This window comes from Saimiri boliviensis, chromosome 6 (assembly GCF_048565385.1).
Source record: "Saimiri boliviensis isolate mSaiBol1 chromosome 6, mSaiBol1.pri, whole genome shotgun sequence".
Lineage (NCBI taxonomy): Eukaryota > Metazoa > Chordata > Mammalia > Primates > Cebidae > Saimiri > Saimiri boliviensis.
This window is the reverse complement of record NC_133454.1, coordinates 60,411,297-60,435,600: the sequence shown is the minus strand read 5'-3', so window position 1 is coordinate 60,435,600 and position 24,304 is coordinate 60,411,297. Positions and strand designations below refer to the sequence as shown.

Genomic DNA, 24,304 nt, shown 5'->3' with positions numbered 1-24,304 from the left:
TCTAAAAGATACATTAATAAACCACAGTTCATCCAGAAAACTGTGACCAGAATGGTAAAAGAGTCTAGAAACAATCAAATAGACAAAGAATGAGGGAGCTCTGTGGAAACCTGGACATTTGAAAAGCTGAAAACTAGGGGAAGGTTTGAGAGGCGTCTTTATGTATTTTAAATGGCCTTTTATGTGTTGCTACAAATGGTTAAACTAGACAGGATGGGTAGGAATTGTGAAAAGACAGAGTTTGGCTCATTGTAAGAAACAACTTTCTAATATTTCTGGTCATCCAACAATGAAGTGGCAGCTTTGGGAGGTTGGGAGCTCCCCAACCTTGAACAGGGTCAAGAAGAGGCCAATTGACTAGATAAGGGATTCATGGAAAAAGAGGTTTTTTTTGTAGTTTTGTTTTATGAAGCATAAATACCCTCCTTTGTAAAATCTTTTAGTGGCTCAGCAGAATCTGTGGGATAATGTCCAAATTCCTTATCATGTCATAAAAGCTGTTGTGATCCAGATCCCAATGACCAAGTGCCGGGTCATCTGCCTCTACTGCCTCCCCTACCTTCAGCCCCAGCACACCCCATACCAAACACGTTCCACACTGCTTGCCTAGTACCCATTCTGCAATATTCTCTCATGCCACTCAACATTGGCACATGCTATTCCTTGTGCCTAGGACCTTTTCCTGCTTTCTAACTTTGGCTAATCTGCATTCATGCAGAGAGGCTATGTCACCCTGGAAATGTCACCTTGGAAGTCGCCCCAAGCCCTCTAGTTTCCTCCTGTGTACCTAGGAAGCACCCTTAATTTGCTCCCTCTTGGTTTTTCTTGTTTATGTCACCCAGTGGAATGTGAACAGTGTGAAGAAAGGGGCTGTGTCTTATCTCCCAATTCCCCATTTCTAGAATCTGCTTGATGGATGGAAGAACGCTCAGCTTTTAAGGTGAGTTGCATCAGGCCTTTATTCCTTAGGTCAAAACATGACCAAAGGATCAGGCAGAATCTGGAGTCTACCCAGTGGGCAATAACCTTCAGAAATAGAGGGTGTGGGAAATCTTGACCAGTTCAAGGTGTGGCGATCCCTCTCAATCATGTACCACTTAAAGGAATGCACACTGGGCTTCCTTTTTTCTTTAGGGAATTTGGCTTCATTCTCCCCATTGCACAAGTATCCTGCCCTATGTCACTCCCCTCCTTTCTTCTCCCTGTTCCTTGCCCAAATGCTGGCCAATACCCACTGACTGTCTCAACCTGGGGGCCACACTGGCTAAGTAATCAAAGCAGTGAGTCCATGTATCATCATTTATAATTTAAATCACATCTGCTGCCTTCAGGGCCTCTGAGTTTTTGTAGCAAACTCATAATGTCAATATTTTCCATTGAGAATTGTTTGGCATGGTGCCATAAAGGTTAGCAAAACAGGGTTCTGGGACAGAAAGTCCCAGAACTGAAATCGAGTGGATTGCTTGAAGTCAGGAGTTCAAGACCAGCCTGGCCAACATGCTGAAATCCCGTCTCTACTAAAGATACAAAAATTAGCCTGGCCTGGTGGTGCATGCCTGCAATCCCAGCTACTTGGGAGGCTGAGGCAGGAGAATTTCTTGAACCGGGAGGCACAGGTTGCAATGAGCTGAGATCACGCTACTGCACACCAGCCTGGGTGACACAGCCAGACTCTGTCCCAAAAGAGAGAGAGAGAGAGAGAGAGAGAGAGAGAGAGACCTCAGAACTCTTTCCCAGAGTGAGAGATCTTCCCAGCTACCCAATAAGCCAAGTGAATCCAATCCTCTGGCGGCTGAGTGCCCTAAAACATTTAATTTGGCACGTCATAATGTTAAAGCAAACCAAGCTCCTCCTTGTCTGAAACAGCCCTTTCAGAGAATAGACAAAATAGCTGGCACCCAGTTTTTGAGCCAAAAGGTTGACGTTTCTCCGAAAACCATTCTGATGTGTAAGAAGTGGCAAATAATTCAGAAATTAGAAGCCTGTTACTTGTCTCATCCATCTCTGAGTCCCACCAAAGAGAGAATCCTCCCCCTTCTCCAACACCAGAGCGGGGCAAAGGCTTTTCAGAAAGTACAATGCTGCATTAAAACTGAAGGAAGCTGTCCAGGTTTGCTTTCCGTTCTATTGTCTTATTCTGTCAGCTCCCACATCTCCCCAAATCCAGGCTTAATAATTTACAGCGGAAAGACATTTAATAAACAAGCAGCAAGATTGGAGCTGTCAGCTCTGCACAATGGGATTGTTTGCATCTTCCTGCTTGGCATCAGCACCCGCTCTCTCGCTTGCTTCAATGAAACAATCCCATTTGCTATTTTCATAAAATTAGTTCCTCTGCAGTTTCTATTAATCAGAACCTTCTTTGGAAAGAATTATACTGGGATTTCATCACCATCTGAGTTCAATCATTCTGTGAATCTGATGAATTTTTATCATCTCTATAAGTGGCAGACAAGGTAAGACTTGGGTGGGCTGATATACGTGGGCAGAGAGCTCTCCCTTCACATTGGCTGAGGTCCGACAGTCTTGGGAACCTGGATCGATCTCCACCACCACACATCTGGGCAGCTTTCTCCTCAAAATATGTCTCTTTTACATCTGCAGTTCCAAATCTTCTTTGTGTCATGGACTCTTATAAATCTTATGTAAGCTATGGATACTCTCCCTGGAAAAGCTCAAGCACACTAAACACACAATTCAGGACAGTCGCCTTCCTCTCCACATATATGGCCCATCCATGGATTCCAGCGTCAAAACTAGGTGCCCTCTTTTTTCTAACCATACTCATTTCCCTTAAGAACTTCAGGCTGGAATAGAAATTCAGTCACCTCCAAAATCCTTTGTAGAAGGAGAAAAAGAAAAAAAATTTTAAAGAGAGAAAGAGCTTAAAAGTGAGAAAGTTTCTTTATGATGGCCATATACTTTCTGAGAAGAAAAACGGAAAACAGAAGGTAGCTCAAATGAGCTGAAATAAATAATGAAAGCCCAAGGATTCATAAATTGATGCATACTGCACTGCAGTTGTGTGAAACCGATACGAGATCAAAACTTAGCAAAATTTTGATGAATTCTCCTTGCGTTCGGCCTATGTAATGCCTATCCCATCATAAAATAAACTCTACATGAGGCAAGATACAGTCTGGAGGAAAAACAACCTGGGACCAGGGGAACTAGGATGCTAGTATTAATACCACCTCTGTCCACTGAATATGTGATTTTAGGAAAGAGGTAACATAACTCTATCATTGTGAGATTTTTAAATAACACTAAATGATTTCCCAAGTTTGTTTCAATTCCGACAGTTCATCAGACATGATTCATTAAAAATCTCTAAGGTAGTAAGAATTAAAACCTTTTCTTAAAGGGACCAGTAGTAAATATTTTAGGCTATGGGCTATATAGTCTTCGTGGTAAGTACTCAATTCTGCTGTTATAAAGCAAAAGGAGGCATAAACAACACGTAAGCAAATGAGCATTCCTGGCTTCTAGTAAAATTTTACTTATGGAAACCAAACTTTAAATTTAATATAATTTTCATATGTCACAGAGCATTTTTCTTTTGTTTTTTTTTTTTTTTCCCCAAGCATTTAAATGTAAAAATCATTCTTAGTTTGCAGGTCATACAAGCTGAGATTAAGCCTACAGGCCAAATAGTTTGCCAACCCTTGGTCTACAACAACAGGTGAATATTGTGATCTGGAAAGTCATGGTGGTAATTCTGGGTGGCTGTGGAAGGTCAGTAATTTGGCTTTAACTGCTGACAATACTCATTGAGGATATTTTTGTTTACTTGGTTTTTCAGTTAACAAAATTGAGAATTAGAAAAATTAGTCATTTTTGAGCCTCAGCCAATAATCAACAATTACTTCATTTTTTTGCTACATTTTCACACCTATAGAAATGCTAATAATCACACAAGAAGTGGTATACAAAAAATTCAGGGCTTACTGGCAGAAAGTTTTGATAACCATAAAATAAGCAAAAAAACTTTACATCTTTTGAAATCATTCCATACACTTGGTAACCCTAGTGACCTCTTTGTATTCTTCTCCTCTATTGGGCAGCATTATGAGCGATTTTATGCATTTGAGGAGGAGGAAATGAAACACTGGTTTTTGTTACTGTTGCTTTGACTTTTTTGTTTAAGAGAGGAGAAAATAAGTTAACAAAATGACATGCATTTATATAGGGCACCTATGTGCATTCTACAAGTATGAGGAATACATACATATACCATAGAGATGTGGAGCGACGTGTAGAGGTGCTGTAGAATACAGCATAGAAAAGACTTTTTTTTTTTTTTTTTTTTTTTTTTTAAGATGGAGTCTCACTCTGTTGCCCAGGCTAGAGTGCAGTGGCTCCATCTTGGCTCACTGCAGCCTCTGCTTCCTGGATTCAACTGATTCGCCTGCCTCAGCCTCCCCAGTAGCTGGGAATACCACCATGCCTGGCTAATTTTTGTACTTTTAGTAGAGACAGGGTTTCACCATATTGGCCATGCTGGTATTGAACTCCTGACCTCGGGTGGTCCACCTGCCTCAGCCTCCCAAAGTGCTAGGATTACAGGCTTTAGCTACCACACCTGGCCGGGGATGACAATTTTTTAAAAGAGAAAGATTAGATAATCAAATAATCAGTCTTTTTTAGAGTGAGGAAAACAGTTTTGATTCTGAGACAGCAAAAGATGAAGCACTATGATCACAGCACTTCTCTCAATCTCATTAAGAGGATATGATATCATTTAATTAGAAAACTATTAATAACACCCCTTTCCTAGTTAAGGGGTGCAGTTGGGGAGTACTTGGGAGGTGGGTCCCCTCTTAAGAGAGAGAAAACCTAATAATGTTATATCTATTCAAGAAGATGTAAAAAACTTTGGAGTACCTCCTCATTCATGTCCATTCTTTTATTTATTTTTGACATCCAATGACTTCTGAAGTTTTCACTGGCCTCCAACTCCCCAAAGGGTACCATGCTTCTGCTGGTTCAGCACCTCAGAACTTTGGTGTTGTTGGTCTCAGACACCACTTTGCCGTCCACTGTCCTGGATGGTCTTTTGGATGGTTTGCATAGAGTTGCTGCCATCCAGGACATCACCACAACTGAAGTCCTCCCCATCTTCCAGCAGACGGTGGTAGGTGGCAATCTCAGCCTCCAGCTTGACTTTGCTGTTCAGCAAGGTCTTATACACCTGGACCTGGTGCTGCCCTTCTTCCCGGGTCTGTGCCATCTCCGAAACCAGGTGCAGCAGGACCCCATTGAGCTGCTCCATCTGCATGGAATAGTGGGCCTCCACCTCTCTCAGGCTGCTCTCCAAGATGGCCTTCAGATTTCTCACTGAGTCTAGGTTGATCTCCAAGATGAACTATACAACTCAGCTCCATAAGTGTCATCTCAGCAGCTCCTAGTTTGGTGGACTGCGTGGTGACCACTCTTGTGAGCTCCTCAGTTTTCTGGGACCAGTACTTGTCCAGCTCCTCTTGGTTCTTCTGGGCCAGCTCATCATACTGGGCCAGGAGGTCTTCCATGATCTCTCTGAGATTTGGGGGCATTTACCTCCATGGCAAATGCCCAGAGTTGGCAATCAGAGCTTATAGGCCTTTTACTTCTTCCCTGTGTTTCTTCTTCATGAAGAGCAGCTCCTCCTTGAGAGCCTCCATCTCTATCTCCAGCTGTAGCCAAGTGACATTGGTGTCATCAATGACCTTGTGGAGCCCATGAATGTTGCTCTCCACAGACTGGCACATGGCCAGGTCTGTCTTATACTTGATTCTAAAGTCATCAGCAGCAAGACTCTAAAGTCAATCTGCAGAATGATATAAGCATTGTCCATAGACTTTGCAAAGATATGAGCCCCTCAGGTCCTTGATGGTCTTGAAGTAATGCCCCCAGGCTCTGACCTGGAGTTCCTTCTTCTTCAGGTGCTCTCAGATTTTGCTCACCAGCCTCTGATTCTTAGTCACCAGAGTCCCCATCCTGTCCAGGTAAGAAGGCCAGGCAGTCATTCAGGCTTTGCGTGGTAGATGTCCCCCATTCCTGCCAGATCCCAGGCCATCCCTGCAGCCAGGCCTCCAGACCCCAGTCGCCCCAGAAGCTGGTGAAACGGGACACTGAGGTCCAGGAGCCCAGGCCCCTGAGGCCTCCATAGACTTTGGCCACGCTGCTGATGGACAGGGCACTGGATGGAGCACAGGGACTGGTAGCTGGTGGAGGTGGTAGAGCAAATGGTGAAGCTCATGCTGCCTAAGGAGAAAAGCGAGAGAACAGGATTCAGGTTCTCAAGCCCCGCCCATTCTTAATTTATAACGTAGCCAATCTGATCATTAGAAATGTAAGGAAGTTAACTTTTCCAATCTCCAACTTTGAACTTTTGACCACTTTCCTCCAAAATATTAATGTCTCAGAGCCAGTTCTGACCAGTTTGTCTACACATCACTTGCCATCATTTGTCTCCACATTATTCTCCAGATATTCAATGCACATTCTTGCCTCGGCCTCTTTGCTCAAACTACTTTCTCTCCCTGGATTCTGTTCTACCTTTCCTGTCCCTACTCATATGCTAGGGCCCAGCATCTGTTCTAGCTCAATCATAAAAACATACACATCAACTTAGCCAAAACAAAATATCCCCTAAATAATACAAGGAAAGAAGTGCTCTGGAAACTACAAAATGTTCTGCAAATATGAAGTATTATTGTGTTTTGGAGAAATTAATTGTACAATAGGGTTACACCATTGCTATATCTTGCTTGAAAGTGTTTCCTAGTTGTTTCATGTGTGGTTGGACTAACACTACAAAACCACAGGCTACTATGACAGGAGTCCCATCTCATTTCTTGTATATCCCCACAGTTCCTAACAGCACATAGCTGCAGTCAACACCCAATTCCAATAAAATGAATTCATCAAAATAAAGGATTTCTTAGCCACAGAGCTCTTCACTGAGCCAAGTAATGTTAAGTTGCTAAACACTTAAGAAATCACTAGTTAGTTTATGTGACTGCAAATGAAGCCTTGAAAGTAGAATAAATTTGAGACGGGCAGTTGATGAAATTCAAGCATCTTCTTTTTGGTTCATAAAGCTGTGATTCAGGAGAATTCCTTAAATCAGAGATTCAGTGCTCTAGGAGTAAATAGATTGCTTCTGATATTTCTGAATTTTGTTTAAAGCCAAAGGTTCAAATGGTGCGGCTCTCCAATTTGGTATTGTTTTGATTATCGTTTGTTTTCCCTTCCTGATTTAGTGGTGGAGCACCAGCCTCCGGTCCTACTTCCTTTGGTTGTCCTGATTGATGCATCTTTTGGTCTAACAAGCCATAGCCTCAAAGCAAAGTCATGGCAAGCTTTAGTAGGCAGTTAGGTAACAGCAGTCAGCCAACAGCGTGGGCCAGCTCCACTTTCAGTAGCCTGGAGGCAGTTTTCTTGATGGACCCCAGGCCGCTTCCCCAGACTGTCCCATGGGTAGAATGATCCTTGCCTCAGTTTGCTTCGCAAGGTTAACGGAAGAATTAAATGTCAAATAAAATAAGGTGAGATAAAGATAAATGAAGCGTGCCGTTATTACAACTGGTGCTTTGTCCTCAGTTCCCTCCAGGAGGGTTGTTGGGGACACTTAATGACCAGGCCTGAGCTGACTTGTCCCCAACATCTTGCGCCCCACTCGAGCCAGTGGGTTTGGGATTGTGGCGTTTTTGAGACCCCGGAACAGACATTAATGTCGAGATCGTACAGCTCTCCGGACTTCAAGATCTGGGCTGCCCGACCCCGCTGCTCCGCTGCCCGGATGCGAAATCTCTATGGTAACAGCGAGTGAGACCGGAAAAAGCTTCTCTCTTCCGCCCAACAACCCGCCCTCAGGCTAGACTGACCAATGGCCCAGTGAGTTAAGGAGGGGATGGTGTGATTGACGGGGGGGCGGCGTGCAGCTCTGACCGCCACGGTCTACCGAACCGAAGCCGGTCCAAGGGCCAACAGGCAGCACCAATCGGAGGGCGTAACGAAGGGTGACAAGCCAACCCACCGCGCTCGGCGTTACCGGGAGCCGCCCTAGGAGTAAGCTAATGAGGAAGAAGTTGTGTGTTGAAAGAGCGACGCTGATTAGTCAATCTTAAATCACGTGAATGAAAGCCCACTTGTGATTCGCTCTAAGTAAACCAGAGCCCAGTGGGCTGGAACTGGCCGGAACCTGAGGTGTGAGTAGAGCCGGGGAGAGTGGGATCCACGTGGGGTGGGCGGAGATGAGGAAAGTGGGGTGGCTGCGGAGAAGCGAGAAAGGTGAAGGGTCGGGCTGAGGTGATTGGAAGAAGGCGTGGGCGGACGGCGATGCACGGACCGTCGCAGACCACCCTTACTGCCGATCTGGACCCAGGACCCGGCTAATAAATACTTAACTGGGGGCAGAAAAAGAAGGACTGTTGTATGTTTCATGCTCCTAAGAAAAGGATATGTCAGTGCTTGATTCAGATCTCTTATGACCGAGACCTTAATCCCTCTCCAGCTACTGGGAGGTGGCCAGGTGAACATTCTGAAGACGAGACGTGGGGGGCATTGTTTTCCTCTCTCCTGTTTGGGTCACCAAAAAAAGGGTGGTGGAGAAGCTTAGAGTTCAAGTGGGGTGTTCCCAGCCTGCAGTGCTGTGAGATGCAGACAGCGGATAGACCGAGGCTCTGCAGTGCTTCCAACCCACAGCACCGTCCAGGAGAGGGATGCAAGGACGAGACCTGGGTTTACTGATCCCCCCTTTTCTATCAACGTATTAAGAGCAGATGCTACATCGGTGGCATTTTGGGAGCTTGACAACTGATTTTTTTTTTTTTCTCCAGGCTTGTATTTTACCTAATTACAAAGGTAAAGGTGTTATTCTAATACTTTAAAATTCAAAAGGTAGTGAAGTGTTTAAAGTAGAAACACAATTGTGAAAGTTCCAAGTTGTTTTTGAAGGTTTGGGAACAGCTATAAAGCAAAGTGAAAAGGACTCTTCCAGAAGAGCACTTCACTCCTGTAACCCACTGTTTAGTGTTGCTTTCAAGGGCTTGAGTCAGCCTGAAGATCGGGGGCTGGGTGAGCTATCTCCCACCAGCAGCAGCACTTAGGCCACATTACCCTCTGAGGAATCCGCATTTATCTAAGATAGTAAGTCATCTTATAATGGCCGTTAGTATTCTCACTCATGATGATCAGCTTGGTGGTGAGTAGTGTATTTTTAATCCATTAGGTTACCTGTGCAGAGGTCAGTCAATTTATTCTTGTTTTCTCTGACAGCTGGGTGAAAGGGTATGTAGAAACAACCGTTAAATGAACACACACATCAAAAAGGTTTTGAACAGACTCTTTCCAGAGAAAAACCTCACAGCACTGAGCACAGAGGGAAAAAAATTGACCCTGTAGTTGCTCTTGTTGTCAGCTGCTGAACTGCTCAAATTTAAATGATTTTTTCCAACTCCAGTCTACCGGTTTTGAATGCCACAGATATTAGGTAAATGGACTTACCCTTGAAATCACATTTGCTAAACCGTCACTTCTCAAAGAACGTTTAAAGATGGCATCAACAGTAAATAAAAACACTTTTGTTTTTATATTTTATTGTATTGTACTCAAAAATAATTTAGCTATTCCAACATGGAAATTATCAGATATTATTCTCACATTGAAGTAAGATAAAAATGACTAGATGTCCTCTCTTTTCCTATAGCAGCCCTCTGTACTATACCCAGCCCTTCTTTTCTATGCTTAGTAAGAAAATATATAGTTTGTCTATAAAATTATCAACTCCATTCTTAGAAGACCTTGGGAATGTTTATCTTATTTCTTTAAAGCCATACCACATATAAATCCAATGTCTTATTAACTCTTAGGCTACTATGGGGGATTGAAGGGCTACATTTCTAATGGTTCCAGCCAGCTTCAGCTACCATTTGCCCTCTATTCTGTTAGAGTTGCTCCAAGTCTTCTAGGTTATTTGTGTAATATCCAGGCTAGCATAAATTACATTTAAATAATTGTTTTCTTAAGGGCAGTACTATCAGCTTAGTCAACTAAGCTAGAAACTTGAGTCATTTCTAATACCTCCCTTGACACAGCTAAGTCTAGAGTGCAGACCTTCATCATCTCTTATCTGGAGAACTGCAATAGTTTCCTAACTGGTCACCCATTCATATGCATTCTGCTACTCATTATCTTTCTTTTTCTTTTTCATTTTTTTTCTGAGACAGAGTCTCACTCTATCGCCCAGGCTGGAGTGCAGTGGCACGATCAAGGCTCACTGTAACCTCTGCCACCTGGTTTCAAGCAATTCCCTTGCTTCAGCCTCCCAAGTAGCTGGGATGACAGGCACCTGCCGCTGTGCCTGGCTAATTTTTGTATTTTTAGTAGAGACGGTGCTTCACCATCTTGGCTAGGCTGATCTTCTGACCTCATGATCCACCTGCCTTGGCCTCCCAAAGTGCTGGGATTACAGGCGTGAGCCACCACACCCTGCCTTTTTTTAAAAGTTAAAAACTATCCCCCCAATTTTAAAAATAGAAAATGGTACATTAGGTAGTATGATATCTATGTCCACCAATCGGATTAATATTAACATTTGGCACACCAGCTCAAGTTTTTTATTTTAAAGGAATAAAACATCACAGATTTAGTTCAGATCCCTTTTATTTTCACTCCCAGCCCCATTCCCTTTCCTTCCTCCCTCTCCAGAGGCAAATAGTCTCCTAAAATTGTCATACATCATTTATGCCCATGTTTTTATACTTCTGATGTGTATGTGTACATCAGAAACAATGTAACTGTTTAGATCGTATTTAATTTTAAAAATATAAACAGTATACTATGAGTTCCATTTTGCAACTTGTTTTTGTCACTCAACATTGTTTTTGAGACGTTCACAACAATACATATAGATTAATTTCATTCATTTTGTGTTCATCATGAATATATAATATTGCAGCTGTTTCCTGATTCATGAACATTTAGTTGTTTTTCCCTGATCTTTTGCTATTGTAAACAAAGCTGCAATAAACACCTTGTACATGTCTCTTTATGCAAGAGGTTTTTTTAGAACAGAGGTTCTCCAAGGAGGTGTTGCTGCCTGTTTAGGGGTGTTTGGAATTTGTGAAGGTGTATTTTGTTACTCTTGTGATTGGAGGCACTACTAGGGTTTACAGATCAGGACTGGGAATGCTAGATGTTCTGAAATGCATGGGACAGTCCTCACAATGAAGAAGTGTCCTGTATCCTGTGCAACTTTTGAGTATCCCACAGGATACTCAATTATCTGAGTCTAGAGCCTAACTCCAGTTTTTGTATAAACATAATGTATTTTTTTTTTGGCACAGTTTAATATAGTAAAATTTCCAGGAATGCAACTCTAATGTAAATCAGGGGAAAATTATACTTATTTGTGGTTTGGAACTTTAACAAGAGTTGTTCATCACTCTAGCAAATCATGTAACTGAAGGCAGCACAGCTCGTGGTATTTGAGTTGCCAGAACAACACACCTGCATAGTCTGCATTTGAAGCTTTTGCGTTCGTGGTGATTCTAAGTTTAGGTGCAAGCATCTGACTACTGTACTTCATTATGTATTCTAGTGTAGTCAGCCTGAACATTTGTATATTTAAACATATGCTATTTCATTATGAATTACTTTCCATTTAAAATCGACTTCTATATATCATATAGAGATCTAGTTTTATTATTTTCCTGTTGGAGAATCGTTTGTCCCAACACCATCTATGAAATTCTTTACCCACTGAATCGTAAAGCCAACTCTGTCCTGTAGAAACTTCTCACAAATGCATGTATCTGTTTCTGGGTTCTCGATTTTATGCCACTGGGCCATGTGTCTTTGTGCCACTATCACACTGTTTTAATTACTTTGGTTTTTTAATGTGTCTTGCGGCAGTTGGTAACAAGAAAGGCAAGTTGCCATCGTAGTTCTCAAAATTGTTTTGGCTATTCTTGGGTTTTTGCTCTTCCATATGAATTTAGGATCCGTTTTCAAGTTCCACAAAAAATTGTTTTTAGACTTTGGTTAGAATTGCATTGAATTTATAGGTTAAGGAAAATTAAAATTTTGTAGTTGAACCATCCCATCCAGGAACACAGGTTATTTCTCTCTTCAGGTCTGCTTTATTTCTCTATTCAGGTCTCTCTCTCTCTCTCTCTCTCTCTCTCTCTCTCTCTCTCTCTTATTTTTTTTGTCTTTGAATAATGTTTTATGATTTTAGCTATACAAATCTTACTCACCTTTTGTTATGCTTCTTCATACTAACACAGATATACATAGCCACATCTTTTTGTTATGAAAGTTTTGAATATATTCAGAAGTATAGAAAATAGAATAGCAAACATCTACACACTCATCACCCAGCTTCAGCAACTAGCTCATGACTACTCTTGTTTCCTGTCACCCCCTTCACCTTCTCTCCCCCAGATAATATAAAGCTTCTAAGAAACTCTTTTCTATTATCTGTAATGTGTTACTTGTGTGTATGTATATGTCTTTATGATAAAGAATCTTTTAACAATATAATACCATCTTAAAAATTTTTTTTGCTGAAAATACAAACAGCAATTTCCTAATACTATATATTCTTCAGATTTCCCCAATCATTTCATAAAATGTTTTTACAATGTTTTGTTTGAATCAGGACCAAAAATGGGTCCATTTACTACACTTGGCTGATACATCTCTTAACATTATTTATGTAAACTTTTTAATGAAGGGTAAAACACATACAGAAAAGTATATAAATCCTAAGTACATAGTTAGATACAACATCACTGTATGAACAAAGCCAGGTGACCAAAACCCAGATCAAGAAGCAGAATTTTATCAGCATCTCCCTGAACCCCCTACAGTCACTATGTTTCACCAGCCACCATACTTCTGACCTCTAGCCCTTAAAATTAGTTTGACCTATTTTTGAACATTATATAAATGGAATCATATAATATGAACTCTTTGCCTCTAGTTTTTTGCACTCAATATTTGTGAAATTCATCCACATTGTTGAGTCTAGTTGAGTGTGTTCTTTCTCATTGCTTTATATTATTCTCATTGCTTTATACTACATAATGCTTTTTACACTGTATGAATGAATAGATTGTAAATACTATATCCACTCTACTGGTAGATATTTGGATTGTTTGAGGTTTTAGCGATTTCAAGTAGGGCTGCGATGTCTTTTGGTGAACTTATGTGTGCATTTCCGTGAAGAGCTGGATGTAGGGTGCATTTATATTCAGCTTTATTAGATACTGCCAATAGTCTCCAAAGTAGTGGTTAACAAACTATGGCCCTCACCAGGTGTATATGAGGATTCCAGTTACTCCACATCTTTTCAACACTTGGTGTTGTCTGTCATTTTCATGTTAGCCATTCTGGTGGGTATATGAAGGTACTGAATTTTGGTTTTCATTTGCAATTTCCTAATGACTAATTAAGTTGAGTACCTTTTTATACATTTATTCTCATTCAGATATCCTCTTTCTCAAGTGTTTATTCTTATTTTTTATCTGCTTGATCTATCAGTTTCTGAGATATATATTTTTAAAATCTCCCACTAAATTAATGGTTTAGTACCATTTATTATAGTACTTCTGTCTGTTTTGGCTTTATGTGTTTGGAGGTTTTGTTGTTGGGTTCACATTTGTTTCAAGTTGTATCTTTTTACTGAATTGTTCTTTTTTGTGACTGTTCTTATTAATATTTTTCAGAGCTTTACATCTAGTTTGCTTAGGATCCATTTTCAAGTTCCACAAAAAAATGTTTTTAGACCTTGGTTAGAATTGCATTGAATTTATAGGTTAAGGAAAACAAATCCACAAAAATATTAGTATATTGCTTCAGTAGCTTATATTTTATTTTGCTTCACTTATTTTTTTTTCCAACCATGGCTAAAATAAATAAATAAATAAATACAATTTTCTGTCTTAACCATTTTTAAGGGTCCAGATCAGTAGTATTAAGTATATTCACAGTGATGTGAAACATCTCCAGAATGTTTTCATCTTGCAAAACTGAAATTCTGTACTCACTGACCATCTCCTTATTCCCTCCTTCCCTGGTTTTTGTCTTGTTAATATTTGCTTTGCATATCTTTCTCAATCTCTTTATTTTCAGCATCTCACTGTGCTTTCTGTAGAGCTTTTATACAGAGCTATTTTTAAAAAGAAAAATCTAAGAGAATTTCTTTTAGTAGTCAAATATAATGTTTCCATGTACTATGATTACTGTTGTATTTGGATTTATTTTTACAATCTTATTTTATATTTTCCATTTTCCTTGCTTATTCTTTGTTCTGCCACCTACCACATTACTCCTGACCCTTGTCCCACTTTCTATTTTCTTTATTTTGTTTTTACTTTACTAGTATGGAAGTTATTTGTTCTATTTCTGTTGCTTGCTGTTTGCTTTTTTTTTAACATGCGTACTTACCTTAAAAAACATATACTTCCTCCAAAACAACTGTAGAATGTTTTAACTTTGAACTACCCTTTTCCATTTACCATATAACTGTTGAGTCATATTTTAGTTATTTCTTATTTTTAACCCCTCAAAAATTGTCATTATTACAGAAATCTTTACTGTCAATATTTCTTAGTATTTTTCTCACCACTCTTCCTCCATCTCATACCTCCTCTCTTGGTTCATTTTCCTTCTTGCTGAAGTATGTCTCTGAGTAGTTCTTTCACTGAGGATCCATGAGAAGCGAACTCTGTTTCACCCTCTGTATGTCTGCAAACATCTTTATTTTACACTTACTCTCGAGGGAGTCTCACATACCAGCCTGTGGTTTTCATTTTTGTCTCTGCTGGGATCCAGTGGGTTCTCACTTGTAGTCTAGTTTTCATGAGAATCTTTCTATTTAGGATTTTTGTACCACATTGGTAGTATTGAATCTCACACAAGCATATGATGTGGGGGTGGGGAGGATTCAGATTTCTCTTGGGCTGTTGTGTTTTGACTTGTGGCCTGAAGCATCCAGCCAGCATTCTTCGAACTAAGTCAGTAGCAAATTTTTTAGACCCTATTTCAAAAACTGGTCAGCCCTGTGAGGGCCCAGCTTTCTGCATTGTTCTCATTTCTAGTTCTTTGCCATCGTGGGCTTGAGACCTTATCTGCCCTGAAGAGAATCACCCCAAAGGTCTGTATCAGACACCAGCACCCTCATAGACTTTTAGGCTCAGCTCAGGCCTTCAGTTACATTTTTAATAGCACTTAACAATTTTCCTTTATTGCTTTCAAGCTCTGCTGTGTACTAAATTCTTCTTGTTCTACTTTATTGAACATTTCTGTGTTTGCTGTTGTATGAGGCACTTCCCTTGTTAACTCCCATCCAGCATATTGACCAAAGGTTACAGTCATCTTTGTAAAACTCCCTGTGGTCCTTTCACTCCCTCACCTGATTTTTGTGGATTTGTTAGCACTGTGTCATTTATTCATCCCATAGATTCTGTGCTAAGAACTGGGGTTACCACAGTGAGAGATATCAGGTCTCTGCCTTCATGGTGTTCACTACTCTAGATGGAGAGACAGAAAATAAACTTGTAAACAAGTAAATAAAAATATAACTACAGTTTTGTGACACTCTGAAGTAAATAGAGTGATAGAGAGTCAGTGTTTGAGGGGGTACTTTAGAGAAGACACTCAGGGAAGACCTCACTGAGGACTGACGTTTAAGCAGAAATCAGAAGGCTGAGGAAAGCCACTCCAAATAGTAGCGGGCGTGGTTGGGGTAGAGGGTTAGTTCCAGGCAGTGGAAACAGCAAGTATAAAGACTCAGAGACGGGGAAACCCTGGGCATGTTAGATTGACCAAGATGATGCCCATGTGGCCCTAATGAGGGGAGACTCTTTCCCAGAGAAGTTAGGCATGCTGGTGAGCCCCAGGTCCCATCTCCCCTCACTCTGTCATCTTTTCATGCTGAGTCTTTCCTAAATGTGCATGTGCGGAGTACTTCTTCATAAAGCCCTTCTCACTATTGTAGTTGTCACTGCACCTCACTTTTACCATTAGTCAGAATGTAATGTGGCCAGTCGTTTTCAGGACAATGTTCTCCCACAGACCATGAGCTTCTGTCAGAAGATGCCTTACTCACCTTTGGTGTCTCCAGCTTATAGCGCAGTGCTGTGTATGACAGGCACATCATAAATGTTGATTCAATAAATGTATTTTTTAAGCAGTCTATGCTTAGACCCTCCTTTCCAATAACTTTATAACCTCTCATAGCTAAGATTTTCATGGTATTTAAACCATGGGGTAAAGAAAATCAGCAAGTTAGAGGAATGTGTTTGCTTAAGACTTGTCTCTGATGCTGAAAAGGAAAACCAGGGAGGTAGTGTAATGTGCTGTTATTCTGCTATGAGTTGAATGGTGGTCCCAAAAAATATATGTTCACATCCTCACCCCTAGAATCTGTGACTGTGACCTTGTTTGACAGAAGGGTCTTTGCAGATTTAAGCATCTAAAGATAATACTAGATTATTTGTACAGACCCTAAATCCAATGACAAGTACTCTAATAAGAGACAGAAAAGGCAAAGACAGACACAGGGGAATGCCATGGGAAGATGGAGGCTGAGAATGGAGTGTGAGTTAAAAGCCAATGAGCAGTGCCTGGAGCCACCAGAAGCTGGAAGAGGCAGGGAAGGAGTCTCCTCTAGAGCAGCCGTTCCCAACCTTTTTGGCACCAGGGACTGGTTTCATGGAAGCAGTTTCACACAGGGAAATGCAGGGAGACGCTTTCAGATGAAACTGTTCACCACAGATCTTCAGGCATTAGATTCTCATAAGGAGTGTGCAACCTAGATCCTTCGCATGTGCAGTTCACAATAGGGTTCATGCTCCTATGAGAATCTAATGCCACCACTGATATGACAGGAGGCGGAGCTCAGGCAGTAATGCTGGCTTGCCTGCTGCTCACCTCCTGCTGTGAGACCCGGTTCCTAACAGGCCATGGACCATGACTCAGGGGTTGGGAACCCTTGCCCTAGAGCCTTTGGAGGGAGTACAACCCTCCTGACACCTTTATTTTGGATTTCTGGCTTCTAGAACTGTGAGAGAGTATGTTTTGAGCTGCTAATTAGGAAACTAATATATACCCCATCGCGCTTATATCTCACTTAGCCATTCTGTAGCATGGATATAGTAATACCTCTCTCAGAAGACCAGGATTAAATGAGGTATGTTTGTATGGTACTTAGCACATAGTAAATGTTCAAAAATAGTGATGGCTGTTCCTCTTCTCTAAGGACTAAGGGTTTTCTTCTTCTTGAATAAGAACTCAACAATGGAGTGGGAATTATCTGTGATTGATTGCTTGGTAAGTCAAAGCTCACACCATGGATTTAACTTGAGAGCTTCAATTTCCGCTTTGGCCCTGAAGCTCCCATTCCCTGGTGTCTTCTAGCAGTTCTTAGTTAAGGTTTTTTATCAAGAGAGGGTTCAGCTTTCTCCCATGGGCCGGGGGAAGAAGTCAGAGTAGAGCTCATGTACCAAATTTGAAGGGAAACACTCAGAAAAAACTTCTGAGTGCACAGCAGAAATCACCCTCTCAGTCCCTGCCAAAGAGAAAGGCTTTGGGTTCTAAATTTCTAGTTTCCATTAAGGGACTCTGGGACTGGACATTTTTGAAAATTAATGACCTGTACTGAGTAATCCTCCTAACACACTGATCATCAAAAAATTCCCTGTAATGAGTTTAGGCTTTCTCTGAATGCCTTCATGGGAGTGTGCGTCAGGAAAACCACACTGGAGCGCTGAGGACACTTGATCTTGCGGCGTGCAGGGTAGGGAGCCGCCGCCGCCGCCTCCCTGCAAGATGACTGGCACTGTGCTTGGAGTCGGTGCGGGCGTCTTCATCTTAGCCCTACTCTGGGTGTCAGTGCTGCTGCTGTGTGTGCTGCTATCCAGAGTCTCCGGGGCAGCGAGGTAAGGCATTCTTTCCAGCTGGGAGTCCTAGGTAAAGCAATTAGAGGCAAAATTGCTGATGCTCATTAAACATTTAGAATTTAAGAGATCAGTTTGTAATTACTGGCAGTTTGAATGAGTTGCATTTTAACCTCTTTTTATAAGCACGAACTGTGTTATTTATGCTCTGAAGTAGAGATGGGAAGAGAAGGAAGTGGTGGTCTTGAGTTCTAACTGTGGAGGAGATGGGGGACACAAGAGATGACAAGAAATTCTGCTTGCACTGCTTACTGAATTTCTCGAGGTTGTACACATGCGTTTCTGAATTGTTCAGATTTATGGCAGATGCTTGGTCTAGTCCCCAAGGCTCTAGCCCCGGACCCAGGAAAACCAAAGCAGCATTTGATGAGTTGGGCCTGCTTCCTTTATCAGGTGTTGCCTTCAGAACAGGGTTAGGCCATAAACCAACTCTGAAAACACTGTAGAATTGCCTCTGGCAAAGTAGTGTTAGCATGAAGCAGAGAGTTGTGGAATTTTCTAAGTATTCCGTTCTAAAAACAACAGAAGTGGAAAAGGAGAGAGGAGATGCTTTGGTTTTTCTTGATTATGCCTTTGGGCAGAAGTAAAAATAAAATCTACAAATTTTCATTCTCAGGAAATGGGAATTACCAAGAATAAGCAGGAATGCACCCAGCTGGTACCTGTCTAGGAAGAAGGACTTTGGGATGAAGAGGTTGTGGGCAGCAGGTTTCTGGGCATTGTTAAGGGACTGAAACATAGAATACTGGCCCCAAGAAAGAGACCGTCCAGACCTAACTCATCAGAGAAGAAACTGTAAACAGTGCTTTTAATAATTTGTCTTTTTCACCCCAGGTTCTCTGTCATTTTTTTATTCTTTGGTGCTGTGATCATCACATCAGTTCTGTTGCTCTTCCCGCGAGCTGATGAATTCCCAGCCCCAGAGGTGGAAGTTAAGGTAAAGCTGTTGGTTTTGTTTTGCCTCCTGAGCTGTTAATTCTTACTTCTCTTGGTCTGCACGTCCACTCCGCCCTCAGTGCTCCCTGACATCAGGTTGCCTGAGATGTCAGAACTGTAAAGTTCAATCAATGATGGGGAAAGTTCAGAGGGAGTTTTAAGTTTCTCTGCCCCTTCACTGAGGAAAAGAATCTAACTCTGAACTCCTCCTGCAACCCCACCAGGCAGTTATTTGCCTGATTTGGTCTCAACTCTAGTTTGCATCAAGTTGAAAACAGCCTGTTGGAAAACCACCTCATACCATGGGGACCGAGAAAGAGAAAATGAAGTAGGGATAGTCACAGGCCTGCGCTTGAGATGGAAGTGTTCCCATTCCTGGCAGCCTGGGCTCCTCCCCTCAGATCCTGGGCTGAAATCGATGCAGTGCCCTGAGGGTGCTGAGGGACGTGTGCTAGAATTTTCCTAACAGTTTCCTGGGAGTTCTTTGGTCCTCATGCCTGGGACCATACCTGTCAGCACCCAGAATTAAAAAGTTCTTTAAATTAATTTTTATTATCTCTCTCCTAGTCCTTCTCTGAAGTTGTGGTTCATTCCTGATTTGGGGCTCAGCTTTACCATGCATGGCTGGTCTCAGACCCATGGGATCTTGGCAATGGCATTGACCTCTTCTGTCCCATTACTCCTCACAGCTTTCCTCTCAACCTTCATTTCAATGTTTTAAGTAATGATCATGAAAATAGCTAACATTCTTTAAGGGATTTCTATGTGCCAGGTCCTGTGCCAAACACCTTGTTTCTTGTTTGCACTGTCTCATTTAAACCTCAGGACAGCCCTAAGTAGTATGACATAGGTGCCATTTTTATCCCCATTTTATAATAAGAATACTGAGTCTGTAAGAGGTTAAGGTAACTTGGCCAAGGTCGCATAGCAAAAGGCAGAGCAAGGATTTAAGCTGAGGTTCGTCTTCAAAATCTTCATTGTTCAGAACCTAAGAGAATATCCGGGGCCATCCCAGAGAGCTCATCGGTTAGCATTTTGACACTAGCCAAACAACAGTACACAAGGTTATACATGTAACTTTTGAACTAAAATCGACACTCTAGGATTAACCATGGAAAGAGGAAGGGAATTCGTTCTGAAAATTCCAAGGGAAATAGTACTTACCAAGCAGACTTAAGAAACTGTTTCCAAGGACGACAGTTTGTTGTCAGCATTCGGAAAACACTCTGGAGGTGTGAGTACCACTTGTGTGAGCCAGGGGTAAATTCCCGCCTCATTTTTCTTGTCTTTTAAGGGGAGAGGGATATAGGCTGCCACATTTCTGGATGCTGCAGATGTAAACATTGGGAGAAGGGCAGAGAGCAAACACATTTTTAAAACCAATCCCTCAATCCTCTGCCATACGAGTTTCAGACCTAGGAGAGAAGAATGGGGTTTGAGCAAAATACGTTTGTCAGCATGGCCAGCAGAATTGGAGTTCTCATTTTCAGGTTTTGAGAGCTGGCCTCTGCAGCAGCCTGGCTCAGTGCTGTATCAATAATACATGGCCTGGGCCTTCTGCCCCCAAGGCCTGCTAATTGGCTAATTAAAAAGTGAAACCTGTCGTACGAGCAAACATGTGGCCCGCAAGAGACTTGTTCAGTACTGGAGCCAAGGTCAAAGTTATGTTAAAGCTGTTTTATCAAACTGACCTTTGTTGTAAGTTGACTGTTGGGGTAATCTCTGGAGCAGCTGAGGTGTCTTTGGATCTCAGTGATCCTACCAGGGCTCGGGTCTACTAGGTGCTTTGCATATGGCTGCTATATTAGTTTTCTATTGCTGCTGTAACAAATTACTGCGAACTGTGGTTCACAACAAGATTTATGTCTTACAGTTCTGTAGGTTAGAGTCCAAAATCAGTCTCATTGGGCCAACAGCAAGGGGTTGGCAGAGCTGCATTCTTTCCGGAGGTTCTAGGAAAGAATCCATTTCCTTATCCTTTCTAGCTTCTAGAGGCTGCTCATATTCCTTGGCTCACAGCCCCCTTTCTCCATCTTCAGAGCCAGCAACATCACACCTCACTGACCACTTCAATTCTCACCTCTCTTGCTCTGACCCTCTCTTCCACCTCCCTATTAACTCGGAAGGATCCTTGTGATTACACTGGGTCCACCTGGATTGGATAATCTAGGCTAATCCTATTTTAAGGACAGCTGATTGGCAATCTTAATTCTCCTTTAACATATAATCTAACATATTCACAATTTCTGGAGATTAGGATGTGGCTATCTTTGGGCCATTATTCTGCCTGCCACAACTATCTTTCAGGTGTTTTGGATTCTCTCCTAGGTACTGGGATTTCAAAGCTTCTGTGAAGTCAGTCAGCCACCTGGTTTGTGCTATTGCTCTAATAGGTCTATAGATTAAATTGCTTTTTCCCCGCCCAAATTTAAGCACCACCATTTGGATCTAGGGAGAGTGGAGGTCTGGCAGGGGACAGTGGACAAGTGGGGAGAGCCAACACCAGTTACAGGTTTTTGTCAGCAAAGACCAACATCTTTGGGGCCTCAGGTGTAAGGCCAAGCAGCCCACTCTCTGATTTGGGGCAAGTTACCTATCCTCTTAGTGTTTTAGTATCTTAGGTAAATAGCCATTTTCCCTGCCCCTTGGCATGGGACTCCTGCTGATAGCTTTAAAGAGTTACCTTTAATTTTGAAAATGAACCCTCCTGAAATGACAATGGATTGATGATTTTGGGGTTGGGTCCTAGACATGGGGGGTTATTATACAATTGTATTTTTATGTATGTTTAAAATTCTCTGTAATAAAATGTGTTTTAACAACAACAAAAATGAGCCTTTCTAGGACCAAGCAAAAGCTTCTCATTAACTCTTTCAGATAGTGGATTTCAGAATATAATTCATCCAGGGACTTCAAAGTGTTTACCAACCTCCTAAATTGAGCCATTTTTTCCCTATACCTCATTAATTCCTTCTTGACCTGTGTCTCCTGCTCAGGGAGTTGAGGAAAAGATTCTTTTTTATCCATGTGAAGACGAGACTCAGGGCAGGATGTTATTGGGAGTTACAAACATGAACAAACTCTTGGCCCATTCACCACAGAGTTCAGATTAACCCAGCCAGAGTGCCTAAGTGGTAGTAATTTCATTTTGATGTTTTCTTTCTCCAGATTGTGGATGACTTTTTCATTGGCCGCTATGTCCTGCTGGCTTTCCTTAGCGCCATCTTCCTCGGAAGCCTCTTCTTGGTTTTAATCCATCATATTCTGGAGCCCATCTATGCCAAACCACTGCGCTCCTACTGAACACTCTTCAGGAAAATGAAAACCTGTTCTCTTCTTCATTGTGATAGCACTGATGAGCAGAAAGGCACTATTCAGAGCCCTTGTTTTGACAGCCCTCATGCCTTAAGATTAGAGGAGTATCCGTCCATCACTAAGACACATCTCTTGAGTCCTGGCTTCCAGAAACAGAACTGCCAAATTGTCTCTGTGGAGCTAGATTCTCACCAGCTTACGAAGGCTATTACTGTCTTTTAAGTACCCGTACCTTAGGATTTCCAACTGTTTTGAAAGGGAAATAGTAACGATGATCTGCTTAGAGTGGATTTCCAGCCAAGTCCTTAGTAAGTGGATTTTGGGGAAAAGACCACATTGGCTTCTGGTTCTTTTTGATAATATATAAAATTTTTCCTTATGAGGTTTCAGTCATTTGAAAAGGAGAGGCACGCAAATTCAAAAGGTTATTTTAATGTGATAATTTGGAAGACTTGCTCAAATGTTGGTCATTGACCACTCTGTGCATATATTTCCGCAGAGCTCTATAAAGGCAATGAGTATCACTTCCCTCTGCTCTAATAAAGAATAAACAATAGCTAAAGAGCTGACTTTCACTTTGAACTTTTGGCCACAGCTTTTTGAATCAAGTATCTTTAGGTTTCCTTGGGATTAGAGGAAAGGTATGGAAATATCTTTTTTGTTTGTTTTTGTTTTTTGTCTTGCTGTGTATCTGTAGGAATTTTTTCTTTCATGATGTGGTGGGCTCTGTGTGCCTTATTTAATTACCATGAGTTCATTTTTGGGGGTCTTCTCTTTTCATCTTTGTAGCCCTTTCTCCAAAGCTAGTGAGAAAGGTATATTCTCAACATTAGATATAACTCTGTACCTGTCTGATCTCACAGACCAAGTGAAATTTGCATTAAATGGAGGGGCTCTGGTCAGGTTCCACTTTGGGAATCTGATCCTGACTCTCTAGAGCCACTTGAAAAAGAGTCTTCTGTCTTAAAATTAAGAACCAAGAAAACAAGTTGGAAAAAGAACACTGCTGGAGTACATGCTCTATGCTAGTAGCACACTAATTTCTTTGAGGTTTAATTTATTTAATTTTTACAGTCTCATTTTTATCATCCCCACTTTAAAGTAGAAAAAAACTGAAGCTTCAAGAGATTAACTGACTTGCCCAAGCTTCACCTAACAGCCAGCTCGCAAACCCAGGTGTGGTAGCCCCCAGGGCTTGTCTCGGAAAGAAAATATGCTTGACTTCCTGGAACTCTGATTGAGAGCCTGAGGTAAGTTAAGGCCCCTGCTCCTTCACTTTCTCTCCTCGATCCTGTTTTCCCGGTGGAGAAGGTACCCAGTCCTGCCACCCCAGAGGCAACTAAACTCTGAATTCCAAGAGGAGAGAACAGGTAATCATTGAGAGTCATGGGCTAGTGAGGGCCAGGTATAGTTAGCTCTACATTGAACAGTCTCTTTTATCTTATTTTGGAAAAACTTTGCAGATAAGGCTTTGTACAGAAAGCTTCAAAGGAAATCGTTTCCTAATCTGGCCTAGGGCACACAGGAAAGAAAAGAAGAAACATCTTCTAACCAGATTGAGGGAAAGAAAAAAGAATGCATGCATCTTGAGGGAAGTGAGACAAGCTGGGGCCCTCATGCTGTTGTGCTTCTCCGTGAGTCTCCATCCAGCCCAGGTGGAAGCTTGGCTCCTAACCAACCCAGGGTGCCAATTGTTACCCTCTTCTGAGAGCCTTGCCGAGAAAGTAACTCTGGGAAAACTATTATAGGTTCCTGACCATGAATCCATCTTTTTTATTCCCTGCAAAGGTTACTCAACTATTCGATCAATGCATAATAACTGTGAGATTTTGGGTGACTATTTAGATGGGGGAAAGTGTTTTAAGGTTGGAAACTAAATTATATCCTTAATACTACTGTTTTCTTTCTTTTTTTTTTTTTTTTTTTTTTTTTTGCATGATGTAAATGACAGGCTTATATGTTAAGGACTGGCTTTAGGCAAAAAAAATATACTTTGTGCAAAGTTTATTTCAGCTTGACCTACTGTCTACAGACCCAGAGTCTATAATTACCAGCTGTGGTGAAATGAATGATAGATTTCTTTCTACCTTCATACTCAAAGCAGT

General features: G+C 41.6%; 1 protein-coding gene and 1 pseudogene across 4 annotated transcripts; one reads left to right on the top strand and one right to left on the bottom strand.

Moving 5' to 3' along the window:
* Positions 1-4,976: 4,976 nt before the first annotated feature.
* On the bottom strand, positions 4,977-6,942 carry LOC141584746 (keratin, type I cytoskeletal 18 pseudogene; annotated as a pseudogene).
* A 994-nt stretch (positions 6,943-7,936) lies between these two features.
* Positions 7,937-22,781, top strand: TMEM218 (transmembrane protein 218). 4 transcript variants are annotated; one of them, XM_074400797.1, is made up of 5 exons: positions 8,857-9,132; positions 17,705-17,930; positions 18,565-18,642; positions 18,783-18,885; positions 22,053-22,781. In XM_074400797.1, the coding sequence occupies exons 2-5, from the start codon at positions 17,821-17,823 to the stop codon at positions 22,185-22,187; spliced, it is 426 nt and encodes a 141-aa protein (XP_074256898.1). In that variant the 5' UTR covers positions 8,857-9,132; positions 17,705-17,820; the 3' UTR covers positions 22,188-22,781. The 4 variants fall into 4 exon arrangements, with proteins under 4 accessions (XP_039326983.1, XP_010332700.1, XP_074256898.1 ...); XM_039471049.2 differs by lacking the exons at positions 8,857-9,132; positions 18,565-18,642 and adding an exon at positions 7,937-8,192; XM_010334398.2 differs by lacking the exons at positions 8,857-9,132; positions 18,565-18,642 and adding an exon at positions 8,206-8,847.
* The last annotated feature ends 1,523 nt before the right edge of the window (positions 22,782-24,304 follow it).

Coding starts and splice junctions, on each gene's coding strand:
- TMEM218 (XM_074400797.1), top strand. CDS start 17,821: ATGACTGGCACTGTGCTTGGAGTCGGTGCGGGCGTCTTCATCTTAGCC. Junction 18,643..18,782: donor AAGGACTTTGGGATGAAGAG/GTTGTGGGCAGC, acceptor TTTTCACCCCAG/GTTCTCTGTCATTTTTTTAT. Junction 18,886..22,052: donor CCCCAGAGGTGGAAGTTAAG/GTAAAGCTGTTG, acceptor TTCTTTCTCCAG/ATTGTGGATGACTTTTTCAT.